The 27,236-nt window shown below is 41.4% G+C and overlaps 1 protein-coding gene across 1 annotated transcript in view; it reads right to left on the bottom strand.

Annotated features, from left to right (window-relative positions):
• SYN2 (synapsin II) overlaps positions 1–27,236 on the bottom strand; it is a 323,398-nt gene that overhangs the window by 125,979 nt on the left and 170,183 nt on the right. Inside the window, exons 2-5 of the mRNA XM_084832467.1 lie at positions 26,429–26,486; positions 24,291–24,382; positions 19,441–19,597; positions 3,055–3,144 (exon numbers count right to left, since the gene is read on the bottom strand). Of these exons, the coding sequence (XP_084688593.1) occupies positions 3,055–3,144; positions 19,441–19,597; positions 24,291–24,382; positions 26,429–26,486 (397 nt within the window). The remainder of the gene's footprint in view (positions 1–3,054; positions 3,145–19,440; positions 19,598–24,290; positions 24,383–26,428; positions 26,487–27,236) is intronic.

Raw genomic sequence — 27,236 nt, 5'->3', positions numbered from 1 at the left:
ATTCCTAAACACACTTACAGTGCATTCCTATGCATGCTTACTCAGGAGTAAGTCCCACTATGCTCAATGAGCTTTACTCCCAGATAGGTATGAATAGGATTGCAGTCTCATTAGGGAGCAAGTTACTGAACATAAGGACACTTAGGTTGCAATCCTTTATCTATTCACTTTGGAGAAAGCTCCACCTAACTCAACAAGGCTTACTTCTGAGTAGACCTGTGTAGGACTGCACTGTTAGGCTTCAATTTTATACACATTTACTGGGGAGTAAATCCACTGAACTAAATGAGGCTTACCTCTGAACAAGTATGCCTAGGATTGGGCTACAAGTCACTTTCTGGGCTTGCTCTTTTTTGGCAGGGAATTTGAATTCAGTTTGATATGGGTTCATAGAATTTTGAAGACATTAACTGTGATATTAATAGATAGACTAAATTCAGCTAATTACTTGTTTTATAATAAACATGTTTGAGAATTTTCTAAAAACAAAAACAGGCTTTATTTCAGAAGCAAACATGTTGGATGAATAGTAAAGGCCATGCATGCTCTCTACATCTAGACACATGCCATGCAGTGAAGAACCTAAGAACCTGATTATTAGTTTTAAATTCAGGTTTCCAGCCCTTATGGTGTTGAGAAATACTCAGGTATGTAACTTAGAAGCCCTTTACTAAATTCTATGGGTACTCCTGTTACATATTGTTAACCAGGAATTCCAGGCTCTCAGTGAAGATTTTCCAAAGCTAACCACATTTTCTTGCAAGGCAAATGAGAGATACACTACAAATACAAATCAGAGAAGCTAACAGTCTTTCCAAAATAGCCTAAACTCAGAGGTGTTTCATATGAAACAGATGTTTCTAAACGCTCAGGATTTGTCCTTTAAGCTTTCTGTGCAGCAAACAACAGAGTAAAGCAGGGCATATCTGTGAGAAGCACATTGCTGCATTAAACATGAAGTGGCTCTCATTCTGCCTCCCTTGTATCCTTTGAAAAAACACCATCATACTACTTGAAGCTGCCAGAACTAGAGCAGACAGAAACAAGCACTGCAGTGTAAAATGGTGTTTCAAACATCTTCATAGGAAATTTAATATTTTCCACTGTTTTGTGGAAGACATGTATGCACTTTCTATCCAGTACTAATAATAGATACATCACATAAAAAAGAAGAGTTGTTCTGGATCAGATCAAAGGCCTATCTAATCCAGCTTCCTGTTCCCATAGTGGCCAACCAGATGCCTGCAGGAAGCCCAGAATTAGGGCATACCTCCCTCCTCTCGCTCTCAGTCATTTTCCCCAGCAACTGGTATTGAGAGAGATACATCCTCTAATACTGAAGGTAATATACAGCTATCGTGACTTGTAGCCATTGATAACCTTTGTCTAATCCCTTTTTAAAGCCATCCAAGTTTATGGCCGTCACTACATCTTAGTAGCATAGTTTTAACTACTGCATATGTTGCATGAAGAAGTATTCCCTTTTATCTGTCCTGTATCTCCTACCATTCAGCTTCACTGGACGATCCTGGGTCATCACAGAATCATACGGAGATAACTTTGCAATACCGCTAGTCCAATGCACGGCAACAAGGACACGGCAGGATTTTCAAAATAATAGTACCTGGTGCCTTAGCAGACTGTTGTCTATCTGTCTAGGAATCAACAATGGTTTCCGCAAACATAGTGCCGAGAGCCAACATTTCAACTCATGATGCTTCCTATGCATGATGGCAAGCATGAGACCTCCTACCAACCTTGGAACTGAGGAAATGGCAGCAATTGTCCCCGCATTTGCATTTTGCTTTGGAGGTACACAGAATGCCTTGGAAGCATAGTGCAACTGTGGGGATGATCCTCATACTCTCTCCAGTTTCAAGGTTGGAAGGAAGACTGGGTCTTTCTTTGGCACCATACAGAAGCACAGTGACAACAAGCCCCAGCCCTCCACTCTGAGAAAGACAGGATGCACAGCCTCAGAAGCATAGTGTGTGCGTGTGTGTGTGCACACATATGTGTCAGTGATTGTCCCTGCAATTGCACCGGGTTTCCAAGGCTATGAGCACATCCAAAGCACAGCACAACTACGGGATGAATCCTATTCATCTTCCAACTGTAAAAGAGGTCTGGGGCTTCTTTTTGCTCTGCACTTGGAAGGCACTCCAACTGCTTTGGAACTGCAGTGCAAAAAGAAACAAACTGCATCTCCCCGTGTCTGGGCTTGGAGCTGGGAAAGGGAGTGGCAGATTGCCCCTGACTGTGCACTGAGTTTCAGATGCACATTGTGAAGTCAGAGGCAAGATACTTCCTTTGTGTAAGGAGCAGAGTCCTGGTGGTCATGAAGTTTTAGTTGGTTACTAAGGTCAGTGAAAATATTTGGAGCCTTGCCTTGTACTTTTGTTTCATGCTGGCTCTCTTTCCCCATCCCAATAAAGGTGTGACATGCATGTTTTCAAAAAAAATTTATAAATATACTTTCATCATCATCTGTCCAACAGACATATTTAAGCCACTACTTTGATTTGAAGAAGCAAAAGGATGTGGGAAGCATGTAAATCTGGGACAGCAGTCCATTATTATATCAACTAGTAGATGATCTATTTGAAATTGAGAGGAGAAATAGTTGTTAGCAGAGGGATGAACATTTAAGCACTGTTTAAAAATGCAGAAATCAATTGTTAATAATCTCATAACCAAATGCACTTTTTTAAAAGGTCAGCAGTTCTTACAGATTGCATAATCTACCAAAAACCTCAACACCATATGAAGAAAAATGGGTAATGGCTATACTGAATGCAGATGGAAAAATTATGTACTCCATTTCTATGTCTGCAACTTAAAAAAAAAACCTGTCAGAAATCTTTCCTGGAGTTTCATTGCCTGAAATGTTTCAAATACGTAGCTAGTCAGGTTCAACTCTGTTGGAAGAAGCCAAAGTAGCATTTGAAATCAATAGGATGGTGGGCAGAGGGATAAAATGAACCATGCATTATTATGACTCCTTTCCTTTCCATGTAGAAGCAACTGATATCTATGCTTATTATTTACACTTACCATTTCCTTGTGATTTGGATAAAAGGTTTGTTCAATTAGAGGGAACTTCTCTGGCCCCAGAGTTCTATAGATGGACACCAACTGGGCAAACTGCAGAACAAAATAAGTAGAAATTTATTATTCACCTGCAGAGAAAGAACGTATAAAAACTAAAATGTGCAAATATAGATTATTCCACATTCAGATAATAACATTCTTTATATATAGTCAGGGCCAGAAATATCGGAACAAGGATAACTGTTTTGGCAGTTGGCCTCTGTACACCACCACATCGAAGTTGAAAGGAAACACACCCAGATGGGAGCGAAGTTAGGACTTCCAGCTGTAATTCAAGGGGTTTGACAAAAGTGGGGCACTAACCATTCAGGAAGGACAGCCAGTGGCATACACACACCTCCATCGTTGGTGGCTCATAAGGAATGGAACAAACCAACATTATTCCAAACTTAAGGATCGCCTCTAATACCTGGATGAAAATCCTTTGCAGCTCCCATGCACATGTATGGGGAAGAGCTTTATTCCACATTTCCTCATACCTAGTCAGTCTTGCAGCTAGTTCCTATCAGCCATTTCTGTGAGAGTTCTGTGGTCACTGTTTTCTTCAAATCAGAATCAACAGCTCCCTGGGTTATATAGCACAGGGGTTGGCAGGGGGTGGGTGATCTTCATGACAACGGAATGAGAAGTGTGTTGGAGTCTTACCCAGATTTTCATGGAATCAGCCTTGGTCCATCAGAGACACACAAAGAAAGAAGAAAATAATACTGCTGAAATGAAGAAAGCTTAGGGTACCAGGAGTGGATTTTTTGTGGACAGACTGTGAGCTCCAGTTCTGGTACTCAAAACAAATTCCTGGGATCAGCATTCTTTAATTCTAATTGTACATGTTTTACACCTGGTAGGTCTTAGGGCTTTAGTAAAAAAACGACAACAAAGTAGATCCTGGAAGCATGATATATGCCCACCTCTGACAAAGAAGATTAGAGTTGAGAATGAGGAGGTCAAGCTGTTCTAATCACACACTTAGAGCCAAACCAGACAAGACACCAGTCACACAATTAAAAATTGCACAAAAGGGTTTTAAAAAGTAAACTGTGTGTGTCTGTGTGTGCCCCGGACTGGGTCCCTGGTGTAGGGATAGGGAGCTTTAACCCTTTGCCCCAGTATCCACTATTTGTGTTAGGGAAAAGGTACCATTAAGTCCAGTGTCTTTTGTCTAGTGGGACCATTCACATAATTGGAGCCATGGCACGAGTCTAAACTGGTTTCTGGGATGCTGTTGAAGAACAGCTGGGGATGAAATTTTCAATACATAAATTCTATGTGAATTTATGTATTGAAAACTTCATATCCTGCTCTTCTTTAAAGAGCAATGTGCTACAACATGAAAACCGTAACAAAACAAAGCAGCAAAATAAATCAACCAAGTAAAGCACAGCCTTTCTTAAAGACTCCAACAACAAGCAGGTCAAAGACAAGAACAAGTGTGGATGTCAAATACAATACATATTTTACTAAAAAGCAACTTATTTCAATAGAAAATAAGTCAACTATCAAAACATAAATGGTATGTATAAATGAACGATTTGTCACTTCCATTAACTAACAGTACATGACCATTAGCAATTTACAAATCTGAATTAATCTTTAAATACAGCGAAGTCTACAAAAAAGGTCACTTCAAGATACTGACTAATTTTTCAAGTCCACTCTCGAGTTATTTCCTTGACGACTGTATGTATGTTAACAGCTGAAACAGTACACATTTAGCAGTATACCAGAATGTTATGGTAATTGTTTTTTTTTATCTGGTATCTCTATTCAATATGTGAATTTTTGAAGTGTGTAGAGATAACGGAAAGGAGGAAAAAATGAAAAACAAACAAACCCTCAAATGTCATTGGTTCTATTTTTAGCTACCTCTATTTACATTTCCTTTGGGAAAATGGAATTACTGGTCCTCTGCAGATGTATGAGGGATGACTGGACTTCACAGGTCATTGTTTTGAACTGGACTTCACAGGTCATTGTTTTGACTTCACAGTTTTCTTGTGATACATAGTATGTTTTATTTGTATTGTTAGCACCGTGTATTCTTACACTGCAATCCTATACCCACTTACTAGAAGTAAGCCCCACTGCACTCAGTGGGATTTACTTCTGCGTAGACATGCATAGGATTGTGTTTCAAGTGGTGCTTGCAACCACTTAAGAGTCAAGCAGAAGTTATCTGAAATATATTTATTTAATGAAACATACTTCTACCTCCTCTCATTCTGTGTTCCTCCTGCGCTATCTCTAAGCTGTTAATGCTGAGTGACTTCCTGAGTGACTTCTCAAGCCTTCTCTCTATGATACTGAGGGCGCAATCCTATGCATGTTTAGACAGAACAAAGTCCTACAACTCCCAGCATCCTCCAGCTAGGATGGCTGGCTGGAGGATGCTGGGAGTTGTAGGACTTTTTTTCTCTCTGTCTAAACATATATAAATTGTGCCCTGAGTTATTCTTCCTATCTGCTACAGCTACTCTCCTACCTAGTTCCACACACATTTATACATCTTTTCTTTTATAATTTTAACAAAGAAAACTATTTTTTTCAAAAACTCCATAAGCCCCCTTGAGTTTAAGCAGTCTTTGTACCAGTCAAACTGCCCAAGTCTTAATCTGTTTTGCTACAGCAGATGTCCTGTGATAATTAGTGATAATTGGTGATAATTTATTATTTATTATTAAATTTATTAATCGCACATCTGGCTGGTCACCCAGCCACTCTGGGCGATGTACAGCATCTGGGCATGTACAGCATACAATAAAACAGTTTAAAACAATAAAATTCTACAATAAAAACATTTTCTAAAATACCCTAACCCACCCCAAATGCCTGCCTGAACAACCATGTTTTTAATGCACGGTGGAAGCTCATTAAAGAGGGGGCACGGCGGAGTTCCCTAGGGAGGGAGTTCCACAGAGTGGGGGCCACCACAGAAAAGGCCCTCTCCCTCTTCCCCACCAGTCTAGCTGTCCTGGCTGATGGGACAGAGAGAAGGCCATCCGAGGCTGATCTTGTTAAGCGGCCTGTCTGGTGCTGCTGGAGGCGCTCCTTAAGATAGGCTGGGCCGGAACCATATAGGGTTTTAAAGGTCAAAAGCAACACCTTGAATTTGGCCCGGAAAACAACTGGTAACCAGTGCAACTCCTTCAGCACTGGAGTGATGTGATCTCGCCGGTGGCTGCCTTTAATCAGGCGAGCCGCTGTGTTCTGTACCAGCTGCAGCTTCCGAACCGTCTTCAAGGGTAACCTTGAAGGGTAATTGTTATCTGTGGCATCTGAAGGGAGTTGAGATGAGTGTGAGCTGGTCAGTCTCTCATTCACCTGGGCAAGAGAATCTGAGGTCCCTCCAGTTCGAGGGCTAAATACTGGAGTGGCATCTTCTGCTTCCTGGAGTTGCCTCCATGATCTGCTGGTTCTGGGGCTACTACAGGTCAGCGGCTGCTCCGCAAGGCCCTTGATTCCTTCTCAAGATTTGCCCCTCTGGGGTCAAATGAGCATGTGTTCACTTGACTTTGGGCCTCAGCTCTCCTCCTCATTCTGTTGTTCTGTTGGCTGCTTCCAGACTTGCTCACCTGCATGTTAGCTGGATAGGTCTTCAGCTGACTTGTTGTAGTAATGAGCCTTCTTAATTTCTGTTTTGCTATCAGTTCAGTTTGTCTGTTGTTGCCCTGCATTGGTAGCAAAGTCTTTATCCTTCAACTCATCAACCCTGTGCTGGATTCCCATCCAAACCTTATGAGAGTGTGTTATGGTGGCCCAGGATGGCGAGATATGGATCAGTCATGGCTTTCCTCGCTTTGGTCAAACGTTTTTCAGCCATTTTGACAGCTGATTCAGCTTTCCCATTGCACTAGGGATAGCTAGGTGAAGATGTCTGATGATCAAATTCCCACTGGTTCTGGAATGTTCTGAATTCTTCTGACACAAATTGTGGCCCATTATTCAAGAATACAGTGCATGCTATTCCATAGTGGGCAATGTGACTCTTTAGGTTTCTTATGGGATCTGGTATATGGCAGAGGCTCCTTCATGGATCACTGCCTTGTTGTGGCGAAGGGGCTTGCATAACTCAGTGAAGCCATACGCTATGCTGTGCAGGGCCACCCAAGATGGACAGGTCATGGCAGAGAGCTCTGACAAAATGTGGTCCACTGGAGAAGGAAATGGCAACCCACTCCAGTATTCTTGCCAAGAAAACCCCATGGAACGTATCACAAGGCTAAAAGATATAACACCGGAAGATGAGCCCCTCAGGTTGGAAGGTGTCCAATATACTACTGGGGAAGAGCAGAGGGAATTTCCAAGTAGCGCCAGAAAGAGTGAAGAGGCTGGGCCAAAGCCGAAAGCACACTCAGCTGTGGATGTGTCTGGTGGTGAAAAGAAAATCCGATGCTGTAAAGAACAATATTGTTTAGGAACCTGGAATGTCAGATCAGTGAATCAAGGTAAGCTGGAGGTGGTCAAACATGAGATGGCAAAATTGAACATCGACATCTTGGGAATCAGCAAACTCAAATGGACAAGCATGGGCGAATTTAATTCTGGTGACCATCATATCTACTACTGTGGGCAAGAATCCCTTAGAAGAAATGGAGTAGCACTCATAGTCAACAAAAGGGTGGGAAAAGCAGTACTGGGGTACAATCTCAAAAATGATAGAATGATCTCAGTACGAATCCAAGGCAAACCATTCAACATCACAGTAATTCAAGTCTATGCCCCAACCACTGAGGCCGAAGAAGCTGAGGTTGATTGGTTCTATGAAGACCTACAACACCTTCTAGAACTAACACCAAACAAAGATGTCCTCTTCATCATAGGGGATTGGAATGCTAAAGTAGGAAGTCAAGAAATCACCGGGATAACAGGCAAGCATGGCCTTGGTGTACAAAATGAAGCAGGACAAAGGCTCATAGAGTTTTGCCAAGAGAACACGCTGATCATAGCAAACACTCTTTTCCAACAGCACAAGAGGCGACTCTACACATGGACATCACCAGATGGTCAATATCGAAATCAGATTGATTATGTCCTTTGCAGCCAAAGATGGAGAAGCTCTATACAGTCAGTAAAAACAAGACCTGGAACTGACTGTGGCTCAGATCATGAGCTTCTTGTTGCAAAATTTCGGCTTAAATTGAAGAACATAGGGAAAACCACTAAACCATTCAGTTATGACCTAAATCATATCCCTTATAAATATACAGTGGAGGTGAGGAACAGATTTCAGGGATTAGACCTGATAGACAGAGTGCCTGAGGAACTATGGACGGAGGTCCGTAACATTGTTCAGGAGGCAGCAACTCAATCCATCCCAAAGAAAAAGAAATGCAAGAAAGCCAAGTGGCTGTTTGATGAGGCTTTACAAGTAGCTGAGGAAAGAAGGGAAGTGAAAAGCACGGGAGAAAGGGGAAGCTATATCCAACTGAATGCAGAGTTCCAGAGAATAGCAAGGAGAGACAAGAAGGCCTTTTTAAATGAACAATGCAAAGAAATAAAAGAAAACAATAGAATGGGAAAAACTAGAGATCTCTTCAAGAAAATCGGAGATCTCAAGGGAACGTTTTGTGCAAAGACGGGCATGATAAAGGACAAAGAAGGCAGGGACCTAAAAGAAGCAGATGAGATTAAGAAGAGGTGGCAAGAATACACAGAAGAACTATACAGGAAAGATCTGGATGTCCCTGATAGCCATGATAGTGCGGTTACTGAACTTGAGCTGGACATCCTAGAGAGTGAAGTCAAGTGGGCCTTAGGAAGCATTACTAACAACAAAGCCAGCGGAGATGACAGTATTCCAGCTGAGCTATTTAAACTCCTAAAAGATGATGCTGTTAAAGTGCTGCATTCAATATGCCAACACATTTGGAACACCAGGAGTGGCCATGGGACTGGAAAAGGTCAGTTTACATTCCAGTTCCAAAAAAGGGCAACGCCAAAGAGTGTTCAAACTACCGCACAATTGCACTCATTTCACATGCCAGCAAGATTATGCTCAAAATCCTACAAGCTAGGCTTCAGCAGTATGCGAACCGAGAACTACCGGAAGTACAAGCTGGGTTTTGAAGAGGCAGAGGAACTAGAGATCAAATCATCAACATTCGCTGGATCATGGAGAAAGCAAGAGAATTCCAGAAAAACGTCTCTTTCTGCTTCATTGACTACGCTAAAGCCTTTGATTGTGTGGATCACAACAAACTCTGGCAAATTCTGAAAGAGATGGGGGTACCAGACCACCTTACCTGTCTCCTGAGAAACCTGTACGAGGGTCAAGAAGCAACAGTAAGAACCAGACATGGAACAACCGATTGGCTCAAAATTGGGAAAGGAGTACGACAAGGCTGTATATTGTCGCCCTGCTTATTTAACTTATATGCAGAGTACATCATGAGAAATGCCGGGTTGGATGAATCACAGGTCAGAATTAAGATTGCTGGGAGAATTATCAACAACCTCCGATATGCAGACGATACCACCCTAATGGCAGAAAGCGAAGAGGATCTCAAGAGCCTCTTGTTGAGGGTGAAAGAGGAGAGTGCAAAAGCTGGTTTGAAACTCAACATTAAAAAAATGAAGATCATGGCATCTGGCCCCATCACTTCCTGGCATATGGAAGGGGAAGAAATGGAAGCAGTGACAGATTTTATTTTCTTGGGTTCCAAGATCACCGCAGACGGTGACTGTAGCCATGAAATTAAAAGACGCTTGCTCCTTGGGAGGAAAGCTATGGCAAACCTAAACAGCATAGTAAGAAGCAGAGACATCACCTTGCCAACAAAGGTCCGACTAATCAAAGCTATGGTTTTCCCAGTAGTAACGTATGGCTGTGAGAGCTGGACTATAAGGAAGGCTGAGCGCCGAAGAATTGATGCTTTCGAACTGTGGTGCTGGAGAAGACTCTTATGAGTCCCCCGGACTGCAAGGAGGTCAAATCAGTCCATCCTAAAGGAAATCAACCCTGAGTGCTCATTGGAAGGACAGATCCTGAAGCTGAAGCTCAAATATTTTGGCCACCTAATGCAAAGAGAAAACTCTCTGGAAAAGACCCTGATGCTGGGAAAGACTGAAGGCAAAAGGAGAAGGGGCCAGCAGAGGATGAGATGGCTAGATAGCATCAGCAATTCAATGAATATGGACTTGAGCACACTCCGGGAGAGAGCACAGGACAGGAAGGCCTGGTGTACTATGGTCCATGGGGTCACGAAGAGTCGGACACAACTGAACAACAACAACATATGGCAGAGGATCTATCTTCCAAAAGTTGGAGTAGTATTCCATCATTATGAGATAATCTTTCTCTTGCCATGTGAACAAATCTACTCCCACTTTTCCCCAGGGTCGACTTGGTATCTCATGTAGATGTAAAGTCTGAATTATAGATCTCAGATTGTTCCATGTATGCTTTCAGCTGGGCATTCATGTCAGACCAGAATACACATTCTCTTACTCTTCAGAGACAGCTCTCAATTCCCCTGTGTGAGGAATGTATCCTTTTCATGATGATAGCTCTGTTACCTCTAAAGAGTAGGAGTAAAATCACATCTTGTTCACTGAGCTCCACTCCCATTGAAAATTAGGGTGCACCCTCCCCTGGTTGCTCATGCTTTACTTCAAGCCAGCCCTCAAGGTTATGTTTGACTACCAGTAGACCCTTGTCCTGAGCTGTATTGCCTATAAATGGGGTTGGGAAATTGGTAGGTATTGCAGCATATTTATTGATTCTATATTCTTCTCCACTGAGCCTTCTTTATTGGGCTCTCTGAGATAAGCTCTGCTTAAAGTGTCTGCAAGGATCTTTACTTGGGTGGTACGAGATGTTCTGTAGACACATCAACATGCACTGAAACCTCTTTGAGGCACTGATCAGTGATTTCCGCATAATGGTTTCCAGTGGCTTATGATCCAATTGGACATGCACTGTCTGGCCAAATGTGAGTTGACAGAAGTGTTCCATTCCAAACAGTACAGCCAACAGTTCTTTTAAAATCTGTGCATATTCTCCTTCAGTACAGCGCTCTTTGTATTGTGTCCTTAATCTTCTTAAATGCCTGCTGATCACTGTCTGACCATTCCCACTCCAGTGTCAATGGTCGGAGTGGTTCACATTGATCTGCTAGTGAGGGTGCAATCCTGTGGGATCTGCCCAGGTTACTCATAAGCCTCCGAATTTGGGGGCTTACAAGTATCCTATGCAGAATGGGAGGTGCCTTGCACCTCCTGCTCTGCGTTTTAGCTAGACAGGCCGTCTAGCAGAGGCTTCAAGGATGGGGAGGGAAGGAGGCTGGGGTGGCCTTAGGATTCCTCATATGGCTGTCACCCAGTCTCCTCCCCTCTCTGCCCCCCTTTCCCCATCTCCGCTCTCCATTTTCCAAATGCGACAAGGTAGTTGGTGTGATTCTCTCTGCACTGGCTACCAGGGGAGTGGACAGGGAGCATGGTTTCCTGGTTCTAAGCTTGGAGTCCTGTCTCTGAGCTCAGAGCTAGTAAACTGAAATATCCTATGTCCCCCAGACGCTGTCTAGGGAAGACAGGATTGCTCCCTGAGTTATTCTTCCTGTCTGCTACCACAACTCTCCTACCTAGTTCTACATACACTGATTGCACTGTTAGTTTTCTTACACACTTTAGATGAAAACTGCTCTTTCATCTCAGCCTTCAGAGTTTCTGTCTTGAGAGCAAGGGGAAGCCAGCTGAAACATCTCTGTGCTCAAACAACGTTTCCTAAAGAAAATAGGAAGCACTAACTCAGAGAGCTCTTTCCTTTGAAAATACAACAGTTTTGAAGATCTTTTGTTGCTCTAAGAGTGGAGTACTAGAACTTTGAGTGCAATGTCCATCTAAAGAATTCACTTTGTGTTTAGATTACAACTAGAGACATAGATAATGATAATTTTATTATTTCATTTTTATTACATTACACTGAAAGGCTAGCACATGTCATGTAAAGCATAGGCTCACTATATATATTTAGTGTTTAAAGCTGCTTTATCTACTCCACCCAAATGGGAATGGTTTTCTTTCACAAAAACATACATTCAACCTAAGATTGCCAAGTTCAGACTTTGGGAAACCTACTGTACTTTTAAGGCTGCAATACTATGCACACTTACTTAGGAATAAGCCTAACTGAACACAGTGGGATTAATTTCTGAGTAAGAATGCATACAATTAGGTTGCACAACTGCAATCCTTTGATCTCAGTAGAACTTATTGAAACTAACTGGGCTGCAGCAGCATCAGGGCCAGGTCAACTGGAATTGGGAGGGGACAACTGATTTTTAAAAACCCCTTCCATTTGTTCCCTTTGTCTGCTGCAGGGGGCAGCAGCAAGAGAACGTAAGTACATAAGAGCCATAAGAAGAGCCCTGCTGGATCAGAGTCCATCTTGTCCAGCATTCTGTTCACACAGTGGCCACCCAGCTGCCTGTGGGAAACCCACAAGTAGGAAATGAGTCCAAGAGCCTCCTCCTGCTCATGTTGTACGCCCCGGCTGTGGGCTGCTAAGGTTTGGAGGTGCCATGGAAGTGATAAGCCAGATCCAGGTTTACTTACAAGGAGACTTTATTGAGTACTTACAGCACACAGGTGTACCCAATGGTTGGATGAGACAGCTTCTCTGAACACAGAGTCAAGAGGTAAAATGGGTTTTATACCATACATGTTAGCAGCAAGGCAGCATGACAGAAGCAGGCGGTAATTAGCGTTCATTTGCAACTTTCCCAGCATAGACTAACAGTGCTTGTTCAGAGGGAAAACAATCAGAACTTTCCCAGCACAGACACCTGTAAACATAGCCTAAACAGAGCCTCACTTCTGTGCTGCGGCGGTGATATCAACCTTTGACTCATCTTACCAGCCAAGAGGCCCGCTAGCAAGGAAATTGCACTTATAATGAACCTAAAGAGAGCATTATGGATCTCTAGGCCCCTCTAAAACTACTGGTGACTTGGTTACAGGCCTGGGGCCATTACACATGTTCACAGCAATTGGTGTACAGAGGCATGCTGTCCCTGATACTCAAGAAGTATCACCATGACTAGAAGCCATTAAAAGCCTTATCCTCTATAAATTTGTCTAATCCCCTTTTAAAGCCATCCACGTTGGTGGCCAACATTACATCTTGTGGTAGCGAATTCCATGGCTTAACTATATGCTGTATGAAGAAGTACTTCCTTTTATCTGTCCTAAATCTCCCAGCAATCAACTTCATGGAATGACTCCGGGTTCTAGTATTACGAGAGAGGCCTATCCACTTTCTCCACACCACATGTATAAGATGTGTAAGGGCATCATGTCCCTACCCTTACATGCCATTTTGCTAAACTAAAAGTTCCAAACATTGCAACCTTTCCTGGTAGGGAGTTGCTCCTGTACCCCTGATCAATTTGGGGTGATAATGAGAGCAACCGTTGGGCCCTTGGGATGCTATGAATAAACTGAACTTATTGCCATTCTAAGGGCATCTCTATACCAGCCTAAAATCCTGCATTTAAAATGGGGCTTCTGCTTCCGTTTTAAATGCAGGATCACTCCTTCTTCCCCGTAGCTGAGTCTTCCATTATCTTTCATTGATCTCGCTCCTCTTTTTGCCGCTTTAACTCTTTTGATGGAGGGAACTGAAGTGGAACACAATGGGGTAACTTGATAGCTCATTATCTGCAATCCATTAAAAATAGAACAGAGGGTATTTAGTGCAGGAGATGGCTGGGATGATCACTGAGTCATGTAAACAGCCCACAAACTTCTGTGACTGAGCAATCTCAATCGCAGGATAAAATCCCGGTGTGAAGGTGCGAAGGAGCCCTAATTCCTTGTGCATTCTTTCTTAGTTTTGTGTTGAAGACTTTAAGAATTGTTCTGAAGACCTATTGTTCTATTTTAAATTAATTGCTCACTGTGATGAAATGACAAGGGTGATAACTACAGTGACAGTGGACAAATACAACCTAGGGGCCTACTCTATGGTGGTGATGGTGTCAAAGACATCTCACTTTTCTACCACCATTGTGTCTGCACAGTGTTATCCAGCAGAGCTCTTCTGAGTAGCTCAGAATTTATTACATCAAGAACCCTCGATGATAGGAGAATAATATTTTGTGGCTCTCTGCAGTAGTTTTGCTAGATACTTTGTGGATAAAAACACTCATATTTGTTCCAATGTGAATGCTGGTGGAATTATAACAAATTGCTTATCCTTATTTTATGGATACTTTCCAACTTGTGCAGCCTGAGGGTATGGACAAGATCTGGAAGGAGGAGAAGATCTCTCTCTCTCTCTCTTTTCTATTTGATTCCAGGGAAAATGTTGAAGTCCTGAATTAGGTCCTGGAGACAATAACAGTGTGGATGAAAACTAACCAAGTTTAATCTAGACAATGCAGAGGTACTTGGGGCAGGGGGAAGCTTCTCTTGATGTAGGATTTCAGCCTGTTCTTGGTAGGGTAGCACTCTTCTTGAAAGGATAAGGTTCACAGTTTGGAGGCCCTCTTAGACTTGACCTTACTGTTGAATGCTCAGACAGTGGCCATGGCAACTTTGCCCGACTTAGGCTGGTATGTTGACAGTGCCTGTTTCTGGGAAGGTTGCACACAGCCACACTGACATATGCCTTGGTTACATCAAGACTGAATCACTGAAATATAGCCTACATGGGGCTGCCTTTGAAGAGTCTTTGGAAGCTTCAATTGTACTAAAATGCAGCAACTAGGGTAAGTGCATGGGAACACGGCTGTGTGAGCATAATACATCCATTTTAGAACTTCTGCACTGGTTACCAATACATTTTCATGCTACTTATTATTTATAAAGCCCTAGATGGTTTGAGTCCAGGGTATCCAAAGAACTGCCTCCTCCCATATCATCCTGCCCACACCTAAGATCTGGTGGAGAGGTCCTCCTCTGCATCCTCTCACGGGTAGATTAGTCAGGAGATGCAAGAGGGCCTTGTCTCTGGCTGTTCCACTGTTGTAGAACTCTGTCCCATGGGAAGTTCATTAGGCCTTCTCTCTTCATAGCTTCTGCTGCCATTCGAAGAAAATTTTGTTCAGGTGGGATTTTCTTTTAATTAACCTTGCTATTTTGAGCTGACTCTGATTATTTAATTACATGCCATGCTGTTTCTGTTTTTTAATTATTTAATTGCTGGTTATTGTTTTATTGTTCTCTGAGAGCTGTTTGCAGCCTAGAACACTACTTTGTTAACTGGAAAGGTGAGATAATACATACATTTCTCTATGGTGGCTATCCAATTATGGAATGAACTCCCCAGCGAGGTCCACCTGGCGCCAACATTGTTATCTTTTCAGGGCCAGGTTAAGGCCTTCCTCTACTCCCAGGCATTTGGTAGCATATTTTAATCAAGTAATGGGATATTGCATGGATATGTGTATGTTTATCTTTGTGTGCTGTGTTTATATTTTTGTAGCTAGGATGTTTTTATATTATGCTTAATACTTCATTTTTAAGGTTTTTAATCGTTATAAATCACCCAGAGAGCTTTGACTATTGGGTGATATAGAAAGGAAATAAATGAAATGAAATAAATTTGTATAGAAGTGAACATATTGCCAGGTGTGAAGTCTCTTCACTGCAGCACTGTAATGGGAAAAGCTGCATTTGGCAAAACTCTTCCTTCTGTAATACTCGAACGGTACAGGAATTCCCAGGAGATCAATTTGGCCGCCCTCCATAGTACTGCAGTAGTTTTATGTTGCTCACATAAACACACAACAAACTGGCATCCCACCGACACTAAGACATACAATTATACTTGATGGAAAGCAAAACATCAGTTACTTAAGTGAAGGTTGAAATGACAACACCACTTATTATTCTTCAAAATACTTTCATAAGCCAGTGTGGTTTAGTGCAGGGATGGGCAAACATTGGCCTCAGCAGTGGCTTTGCTGGCGGGGCTGATGGGATTTCCAGTCCAACATCATCTGGGGGGCCACAAATTGCCCACCCCTAATGTAGTGGTTAGAGTGTCTGACTAGGACCAGGGAGACTTGGGTTCAAATCCCCTACTCATCCATGACGTTCACTGGCTGACCTTGGGCTAATCACAATCTCTGAGCTTTACCAACCTCAAAGGGTTATTGTGATGATAAAATGGGGTGGGGACTATGTATGCTGCTTGGATCTCCTTGGAAAAAAGGTGGGATATAAATACATAAATGTATTTTCTTGAGTCAGTATACTTTAGCAAAAAATATAGTAAAAATTAATGGAACTCTCACATACTACAGAACTAGCTCCAGAGTGGCTCCACCCAGCTACTCTGTGAAAAATGATTCCAAAAAGTATTAATTTGTTGATAACTAACAAGTTAGTAGCACATGCGGTTTTTATAAAATAATCCCAGCCCACTTACTCAATATGTAGGTGCTTATGCTTTCACTCACTCTGGCATGTTCCAGTTCTTCAATTTTATGCTGTAAAACTAAAAAGCCAGTTTCATATGCAAAAGGCTGAGTGGAAGATAAAAGCATCCTGGCTTTAAATGATAAAGCATGCAAGGTCAGTTCAAATGCCCGTAACCTTTTTAACAACAGTAGGAATGTCAGAATGAACAGCCGAAAGCAGGAGGAAGCTGAATACAAGTATAGCTGGTTTTGTCTTAATGCCAGCAGGTGACTCATTATTAAAGGCCCTTCTTGAAGGCAAAGGCATCCTAGAAAGCTTATCAATTCACATTAGCTTTTGGCTTGCACAAGTGGTTTTATGGGCACTGCAGCATGCACACACAGACTGCAAGAATAAGCAGCAGGAAGATAGGAAAAAAGTTAACAAAGGTTAGAGCTGTGCACAGCAGCTACTGTTTGTATTTATAGTATGTACATGTGGGACCTGCAACAAAATGTTGCAGTGTGGAGTTCTCATATTCACACAATAGCTTCTTTTGTCTCAGGGGTTCATCACACGGGGCTTTTATCCTGCTATTGAGATGGATCTCTCCCGGAAGTTTGCGGGCTCTTGAGAGGACGATGCTGTTACCCTCCAGGGTGTCTCCCGCCATTTCCTCCAGCCTATCTCGTGTTTTCCCCAAACGCAAAAAATGTGGTATTTTTTCCAGCCCATGCAACAGGTGCGCCATGACCTCCCCGTGAAATTCTCCAATAGTGGAAGAAACTGCTGTGTCTGCCTGCTGTGGGCGTTTGTTTTCTGTTGTTGGGGGCACAGTCAGAATGATGGAGGCATTGAGGATGGGAGCGGGGTTGCATGGAAGAAGACCTGAGCAGATTTGACAGGTGTGAGGGCAAGAATAGCCTGCTGATTGCAACTCCTGCCTCCACATTTCCTGCTCAAAAGCAGGAAGCTCTGGAAAGGATGTGGTTTTTTGAGGGTTTTTTGCTTAATGTAGAGACACCCTCAGTTGTGATTTTATGCAAACATGCAATACCTCACTAGACCCAATGAAAAAATAATAAGCATCCAAATAAATATATAAACAAACATTTAAACCCCTCAACAACTGTAATATTGCTAAAAGAATAGAAAGGGATCTTGATCATTAACAGTTTGGATGTTTCTACATTAAGCGAAACCCCTGCAAAAAACCACATCCTTCGTAGTTTTGGTTTCTTTGCGGGATTAGGAAGGGCTTCTTTACACGGCAGCCACATAGTTTGAACTGAGGGAGTGCCTCCCTCCCTCCCTGGCATGTGTGCAAAGGAGGGGGGGAGTCTTTTTTTCGTAGCTTAACTTCTGCTGTACTGTTTTCTCACAGCCCCCAAGAAACCTTTGACTTACTTCTGAGTAGACATAAAATGTAAGATTGTGCTGTAAGTCTGCAACCCTTGGCATACTTATGTGGGAGTAAGCCCATGATCACCCTGTAAGTCTGCAATCCTTGGCACACTTACTTGGGAGTACACCCCACTGAACTTAATAGGGTGCTCTGAAACAACAGAGGACGTTGCTTCTGAGCTTGGTGGGCTGGGGTATCGGATGTGTCTCCCTTCATTGCAGGGAGGCATTTGATCCTCTTCTTCCTTCAGTTGAGAAACGCAGAGGCAGGAGACGCAATCAGCAGGCGATTCTTGCCCTTGTTCCTGTCAAATCTCATCCTGACCACGCCCCCAATAATGGAAAACAAACGCCCACAGCAGGCAGACACAGCGGTTTCTTCCGCTATTGGAGAATTCCACACGGAGGTCATGGTGCTCCTGTTCCGTGGGCTGGGAAAAATACCACATTTTTTGTGTTTGGGGAAAACTTGAGATAGGCTGGAGGAAATGGTGGGAGACATCCTGGAGACACCCTGGAGCCTGCAAACTTCTGAGAGAGAGCCATCTCAATAGTAGGATAAAAGCTCCGTGTGATGAACCCCTTTGTTTCCCAGTGATTTTATCTCCCCCCCTCCCTCTCACACACACACATACACACACACACACAGCTATTGCCAATGAGCTAATACTAGTAGTTGGATTGTATGCAATGAATCTAAGTTATTTTTTTAAAGCCTACAGAAAATAATACATGCACTAAAATAACGTTTGAAATAAGATAAAAGGAACAAGTAACATACAACAGTGCAAATAAACATTCAAGGTATCATGCATCTGCTATAGCAGGCTCTAGACCACAAAAGCTTAAAGACATAATAATTGTCTTTAAGATACCACAAGCAGCTTTGATGTTTTTGCTTCTATAGACTACCATGGGCTACCTCACTGGAAGTTGTTACTCAGGTATAAAGATACTATGGGTTGTATCCATTTGTGTCCTTCTGCCAGTGGAACAGACACTACTGGCAGGGCAAATATCCCCTCTCCTGCAGCCCCCCAACCCCAAAATCTGCTCCAGAGGGTTAGGGGATGTGAGTGGACTGCTGGGGAGGAGACATACAATCTGAAGGTGGGAGGAGGGAAAAGGGAATTCCTACTGAGTTAGCAGGTCTGCTTATATAATGTTGGATTTAGTCCTATATTAAACTGCCTAACCCATATAAGAACAATTCCAGTCATATTTTGTTTGTAGCTCAAAGATTTTGTAGGACGTAGTCTTTGTACAAGCTGGAAGTGTCAATTTTCCTCTCAAGAGGGCTAAGTAAAAATGATTAATATTCATTTTAAAGAAACCAGCTATTACTTATGCCCCAAAACATTCACAGTGATTACAACAGCATAAAGAAGGAATGTGCTTACATCACTTAAGATTATGATTGGGACTACAGAGATAAACTTGCTAAGAGAGGACATGACCTGCAGTCATGCATGCATGGAGAGAATGGAATAAGGCTCAATGGAACTCCTTCCGGCCTCCCACCCCAATCTTCACATTCATATATATGGCTATTTTTAAAAAGGGAATTTCTATTGGATTACTTACCACCCAGGGCTTGTCACAGAAGTTGTAGGTTGACTCTAGGGAGTTAACACTTGGAATGCCAGCATAATGCATCCCAATAATTAAGTTACGGAAGTCTTCATTCTCTGCCATGCTGAATGAGTGTTGTCGAACAAGAACAAAGTCAGGCCTGAATGATCTAAGGAGAATTAAATATATTTTTTAAAAAAACTATTAATTTCCTTTTAAAGGAAATAAATATGAGCTTCTAGATTAGAGGAGATAAACTAAAATAACATTTACAGGAAAAACATTGAGCTGAAAACCAGAAAATGTATTTTTGGCAGGAGAGCTCTTCTTTCCAGAATTCATTGATTTATTAAAGCTGTGGTCCTATTCACACTTACTTGGAAGTAAGTCCACTGAAATCAAGAGGACTTTGTTCTGAGCAAACATGCTTAGGTTTTGGATGCACATCCAAACTTAGGTTGTCTAATAACACATATTAAGACCATATCTTAATAATCCATAGCCATGCAGCTGTGATATAGCAATCGCCTACTCCTAAATATCAACAACAGCTTCACATTCTTGTACATTAAGAAATATACATCTGAAATGTAGTCTCAGAAGCCTTGTATTATTCACAGCAAGAGAACTTCTTAACTTTAAGTTCCTCCCATGCTGCTGGCACAATGCTTAAATGCACATGGGCGTGGAGACTAGAGAATATCCTCACCACTGAGTTCTTGGCCTCAGTCCTGACTATGCAATGACTGCAGGGAAAGGACCCACACACCAGTCCCTGCTCATGTGGTGCCTGGTATTTAAACGTTGTAGCAGTGATGGAAGATGAACCCGCAGCTAAGTGGCTCCCATGCCACTGTTAAAACGTATGACGGGCACTTCCAAATTAATTGGAAACCTGATTTTAGCTGTTTGTTTCATATGAAACCATATTATTCAGATAATGTGTTAAAAGGAAAACAGAAAAAAACACCAGAATATTTTTTATTGCACAGGACACTATAATAATTTTTCTCCTTCCTATAACCTACATTGAGTATGAATGGACAGAAAACGCCTCAGGGTTGTTGGACAAAAGGGGACTGAGGCGATAGAGGTGGGAACAAAGAGCATGAAAGAAGGGGACAGGATGTCAGGAAACAGGCGAAAAAGTGAAAGGGAGTTGAAGGAAAGAACAGGCATATGAAGGTAGAAGGAAATGAGCCTACCCTCTGATAGGATTCAGCATGGCTGCCTTTCTGGAGCATCTCAGTGCTTGTCCCTCCTCCTCTTACAAGCAATACCTTTTGTCCCTTTTATCACCCCTCTTATTAGGTTATAATGAACTCCTTCCAGGCTACTAGTCTGGGCACAATTTAGCTGAGAACTAGTAGATCATAGTATATTCCTTACATAGAATTGTTTCCTTATATTTTGTGATGAAGGGAGAAATCCTCTGCTTTTATTTCAATTGTATGCAAGGGGATTTCTTACTAATGGGGCTTCTCACTGAACAACAATGTCAAGGAATGAAGCCTATGGCTCCAATCTTGCTCCTCATAATGTACAGTGCCTAGTTCATAATATCTCTGTAATGCTGGGTCTACTTTCATATGGTTGAGATCTTACATCAAAGCAGTGTCATCTGGAATTGGAAACCAGGTGAGTTGGGAAGTTACCATAAAGTGTAGATGTTTGCCCATGGAAAGACTGGACAAACCCTATGTTAGTATTAATCATGGGTGCAACACAGCTATTTGTGGGATTTTTTTTCCTATTTACTGCAAAGGAACATGGATAAATCTACCTTAGTGTAATGGGGGACTTCATTTATAATGAATCATCTGTTCTGCAAAGGCAGGAAGTTTTCAGTAATATTAAAGGCAAGCTTCCACAAATATTGAAATGCCTTTACAGAAACAAACAACGTTAGTAAAAAAAAAAAAAAAACAAACCCTAACAGAACGGCCAAATGAATAAGCATTTTCAGAAAATATTTTTACGATCTGAAAAATAAATCTGCCCACCAAAGTTGATTTCATTAGTATGTCTTATTAATAAGGGGCTTGTTCTTTTGCTGTACAAATTCCACAGCTGTTGAAACACAGCTCACCACACGCTAATCTAATTGACTGTGATATAACTCAAAATAACACCACAGGTTTTAGCAATAACCTGTTCAAATGAAATAATAAGAAGGATAAGAAGAATGATACTGAGATTTGTATAACACCTGAGATTGTTCAAAGTGTTTCACATACATTAACTTGCTTTAATCTTTACAACAACCCTGTAAGATAGGGTAGTATTGTTGTTGTTCAGTTGTTAAGTCGTGTCCGACTCTTCGTGACCCCATGGACCATAGCACACCAGGCCTTCCTAGTATTATTATTCCCATATTGTGGAATTTACAACATAGGTGGAGGTACTAAGGCTGTAAGAACGTGGTTTGCTTAAGATCACCTAGTGAGTTCATGGTAGAGGCAAGATTTATACTGGGAGCTTCCCAATTCATAGCATAGCCTCTTAGCCACTATGCTACACCAGCACTACAGAATAATTTTGGATTTGAAATTGGGATCTGGTCCAAAATGCCACCAGGCACCATGGTGGACCTGGAATTGGAAGGTGTACCTGAGATCAGAATCTGGTCCAAAATAGGAAGTCTGTTTGTAGGCCTTTCATAGGCACTGGCCACTGCTGGCAATTGTATGTTGGACTAGACCTTTGGTCTGATCCAGCAAGTCTCTTCTCTGGGTGCCATTGCCTACAATGGAGTGACGGTGGGTGGCTTCCCTGTAGTGGCCCCCTATCTGTGGAATGCTCTTCCCAGGGAGATCTGCCTAGAGTTTACACTGCATATGCTTAGATGCCAGGTTAAGACCATCCTCTTCCAGAAGGCATTTAATCTGTTGGTCTGATTATTAACTTTATTGCTGGCTCTTTTGTATTTTTAATGTTTTGATATTTTAATATTTGACATTTCATTGTCAAATATTAAAACATTTCATTGTTGTATTTATTGTTTTAGTTGTTATTTTATTGTTGTTGTTGTTATTTTTTATCATTGTAAACTTGTATACTGCAAGTATAAATTTTAAAATAAATTTAAATAAATATATAAAATATTTAAATGTAGAAATGTAATAAATAAATATGTTCTTAATAATAATATGTAACATTTATATAGTGCTCTGATAGTCTATAGCACTCCACATACATTCCCTCAGTAATCATTTCAACAATCGTGGAGGGGGCATCAGTGTTTGTATAGTACAATGATCTATCACCTAGTCTCAAGGAAAATTCAGATTAAGCCTTTAGGAAAAAACAAATTCAAGTGACAAATTTCTTCCACGATTTATTTTTCAGGGTTGTACTTTCTTCGTCACCTCTCTATTCTATCTAGGACAGGGTGTGATAAATACTGTGAAAGATCTTGCTTGTATGTTTATTTTTTGGAGATTTTCAGAGTGAAGCTTCAAGAGGAACTCAAGAACATTCTTTAGTTTCAGAGTCAAAACCTGTAAGCTGGTCTGGCCCAATTTAAAAAAACAGATACAGATATAAATTCAGATCTGGATCATGATTCAAGTTTCTTTAGGGCATTTCAGTTGTGCCACTTCAACTTGTGCTGGTTAAGGTATAAAACACATTTCTTGTCTTCTAAAATCAAAGGTGAATCCCCTGCCTCACACAGTGTAGTGGGTGGAGCGGCGAATCCCATGCTCCCCCTCTCCCATCAAGAGGGCCCTCAGCCGCTTCTCACTCAGATAAGGTGACACTGTACCACATACTCCGGACAGCCGCATCACCCAGAAAGAGCGGCCGGTACAACTCTTCAGAGAGCCAAGCCAAATGCCTGGCTCTGAGGGGGTCCTTCCTCAGAGCCAGGCATTATGGAAGAGGCATCCCCAGAGACTGCCTATCCAATGAACCTGAAGTAGTAAGGGGCTTGAGGATAGATTGCACCACCACTGCATTTTTGATGAGGGCTTCCCAAACTGCTTGTATGTGGATGTGGATAGTTCCTGCAGATATTGGCTTTGACTTTTAAAAGTATTTTATTTTAAAGATCATATCACAATCAATTTTGTCAAAATTACCTATTAGATTATCATAAATCTTTCATTCAAATGCTGAACTTGGCTGGCCCATGGTGATAGCTTTGCAGGCAAAAAGGGGCCCACTGAAAAACAAGAGGGAGGCACACTTGGGAGAATGTCAAGGTTTGCAGAAGTACATAAAAGGCACAATCTTATGGGATTCCAGCTCACTAGACAGAAGTCTCTGAGCCTGGAGGCCTCTCAAAATCCTATACCTTTCTGGGCTGTTGCCAGCAGCACACAGAGGAAGGAGGCGGCGATTTCACTTCCCATTCCTCTTCCACCCGCTCTTCCTCCAAAAAAGCCGCACCCACCCACTAGACGGGCCTCTGAAGCAGTCTAGCTCACTTACTGCCAGCGCAACCCACCAACTTTGAAACAGCAGGCAGGGACGGGCAGTGGAAAAGCCATAGGGTTCTGTGGATTCTGGCCTCTCCACTCACCCTCCCCTCGTTGCCCACCAGAGTGCCCCCTTTTCCAGCTCTATGAGGCAACCTGAAGTTGCCGTTGGGACCTCAGAAAGGAGTTGGCACAGTTCTTTCCGCAACGGCTGGGAGGGACAGTAGTATTTTGTAGTAATGTTTTTACACTTAGGGATTGCTATTCATGGAACTGTCTGGAAGAAGATGGAGGCACTTGCAGAACCAGACGGGCCATGGATTCTGATTGTGTACTTGCTTGTGGAAAGGTAGATGAAGGGATCCTAATCTAGTGAAGACCACCATTCATGATTATGCTTCTACTGATTTAGATTAATTCTGATTTTGATACACAACTTACCTGACAACTTTAATGCCATTTCGGAACGCTTGCATGTCTACAGCGTAATTGCCATCAGCGTGAGCTATTAAATTGACCTCTGAAAATTGTGCCTGTAAGATAAAAAAAAGAACCTGCATAAATAAACCAGTTAGATTAGATTCTTCATATATTTGAAGCTGCTACTCTATTTAGGGTTAGCACTGCTGATCTCTTTCTTTAACATTTTGCACTGCAGGCAGGCAAAGGCAGAACAAGTAAAACAAGAAATTGCTACAAATAAGTAAAAACAAGTAAAAAACAAGTAAAAAAAAAGGCAGAACAAGTAAAAATAAATTGCTCTTTCCTTGGGGCATGTTAGTAACTCTATTTAGAATGCAAAACACTTTTTGAAATATTTTTCATATGAAAGCCAAAAACAATATATCAGTTTGTCTAGAAATCAAACTGTCCTTGAGTCTATATAGGTTGTGTGGTAGGGCTGGTCCTGATGCATGGTCACTGTGACAAAAGAGGAGAACAGGATTGGGGCTACCTATATCTTATCCACATTCACTCCAATTTCCAGAGTCTTGTGCACAATCCTTCTTATCTTCTTTGAGAACTACATTCTGCAGAAAGGGGCCCGAAGACTCATTGTGTATTAAGGCAACCTCTCTGTAGAGTTTGACTTGATAGCAATGGGGTGAAGAAGGGACAAAAGGTGCCCAATTTAGGAGGCCCAGCTGCAATTCTTCCCTCTAGTTGACCAGGGGAAAGCAGGGCTTCCACCCCAAAACTAGTTCACGGATAGCCCAAACTGTAACATACACAAGCACACAACACAACAGAGGATACAGGATAGGAGTCTACAATTTATAGGTGGAAAACCTCCAGAAAATAGGATAGGGCTTGAAAGATACCTTTCCTGAGAAAATAGGATAGGGCTTGAAAGATACCTTTCCTGAGATCTCAGTAGATCCATCCTGTAGCTGAAGCTGGACTTTCAGCTAAGAAAAATGGTTCCTTTAAAAGGGGGTTGAAGTATGTCAAAGGACACAGTGTCCAAATATAACAATAAAGGCTGAGAGGAAGACTCTCAGGTAAAGTCAATAGTGGTTCCAGGCCACCAACAGAAAATAGAGATGATTTATTGTGAAAGCCATCACAATAAATGAGTCCCGAAAGGGTAAACTAGGATGGGCAAAATTGATGGAGGCACTTTTGTGCCTCAAATTAATCAAGACTGTGATACTTCCAAAATTTGGGGGAAATTCGTGGTTGGTGACTGAATCATACTTAGGGGAAATCACTGGAGTGCTGAAATATGCCTGCCTATCAATAATCCAGTTATTTCCAACTCAAAAAGTGCTCTTTGATTTGAGTGATTTTGCTAAATGTAGCCTCACATAGGTGATTCACTATTGCTTTGCTTCCGGCAAGATTATTTGGTCAATTGTTCTGTTATGACTCTAAGCCCAGGATCTGCTCAATCTTCAGGATGAGTCTCTTCAAGTGAACTCAAAGGTTGCCAAATACCATGGGGGGCTGACTGTGTGTGTTCTGCTATTCAGCAGCTTGCCAAGACTGTATTATTCTGACTAGCGCTAAGGAGAATTTAACCACACATCAGGTACAAATTTATGGTAGAATGAATGTATGGATGTATAAAAATGGACATAATTATGGACTTCTAAGAAAATAAAATAAAGAACTTCATACAAATAATTCTAAATGTGTGCCTTCATTTTAAATAAATTATTTTTATATGGTTTTGTTTTTTATACTGTTTTGTTATGATGTGATTGTGATATTTTCACTGTTGTAAACAATGTGTTTGCATTGGAAGGGTGGGATATAAATCCAATCAATCAATCAATGAATCAATGTTATATAGGGTCAATATTGGCTTCTCGTGAGGACTTTTTTTATATAAGAGATTAGATATAGATGGATAACTAATTTCCAGGCTGGTATTAAACACTGTACAAGTTCAGAAGAAAGCTATGGATCTCCCAGCTGTGCAGATTTTATGTAAATTGCATTGTATTGGTTTTATGCAAATACATATGAAATGTCATTGTGGGTCTCTAGCTTATTCTCAACAGCCTGAGTACAGTATTTAAATGATATCGTGAATAGGAAAAAAGGTGTGTGTAAAACTGACAGTAAATTAGTACCTGTTCAACTTTGATGTCATATTCCCCATGGACCTTTTTCCCACGAAAACATTTGGTCCTGGAAAAGATAAGAATTATTGTTGTAACTATAATGATGTACATATAATGATATCAATAAAACTATTATCCTTTAGAAAGCTGGGCAATACATTTTTAACATTATTGAGCTTTGGGGGTAGATTTTACATTTCATTTAAACTCATCTAATGCAAAAAAGTTATGTTTATGTCTGACATTTTTAAAATAAACTTTTGTGTTTATTTTGTGTATCTACACACTTTAAAAGTAGATGCTTAAAAATCATTAGAATCTCTTTTATATATCCACATATGGACCATAACACTCCCCCTCAGATTCACCTTTTCTTTGTAAACATCCGCTGGATGAGGCAATTATTAAACCTCTGGCATGATTCATGTTTCAACAAATGACTTCAGTTTTGAAAATAAACACTAATACTGAACACTAAATTATGCCATCTGGAGTCTAACAAAATGTTAAACAAAATAAGACTAGGAATACTTCCAGTGACTTACTTCCACAGAAGCATGAAAAGCTTCCTGAACATTTTAAGCTTAAAAGATCATTTTTGGTTTGTTTGTTTTTTACCCAAGCTTAACTTTATAAAGCATATTCTTGGATTCCCAGATTCAGAGGACTAAACTTTGACTAACTTTTGAAGTGTTCATTTACTGAGAAACTGGGCACATTCCAAAGTTAAGTGGCGCCTTCAGTGCTTAAATAAAACATCAAGCCTTAATTATTCCCAGCATACTAACTTGGGAAATGTGCAGCCATGCTGACATAT

This window comes from Heloderma suspectum, chromosome 2 (assembly GCF_057233095.1).
Source record: "Heloderma suspectum isolate Gila_16-S chromosome 2, 16-S_ref, whole genome shotgun sequence".
NCBI classification, from domain to species: Eukaryota; Metazoa; Chordata; class Lepidosauria; order Squamata; family Helodermatidae; genus Heloderma; species Heloderma suspectum.
This window is presented reverse-complemented; position numbering and strand designations above follow the sequence as displayed.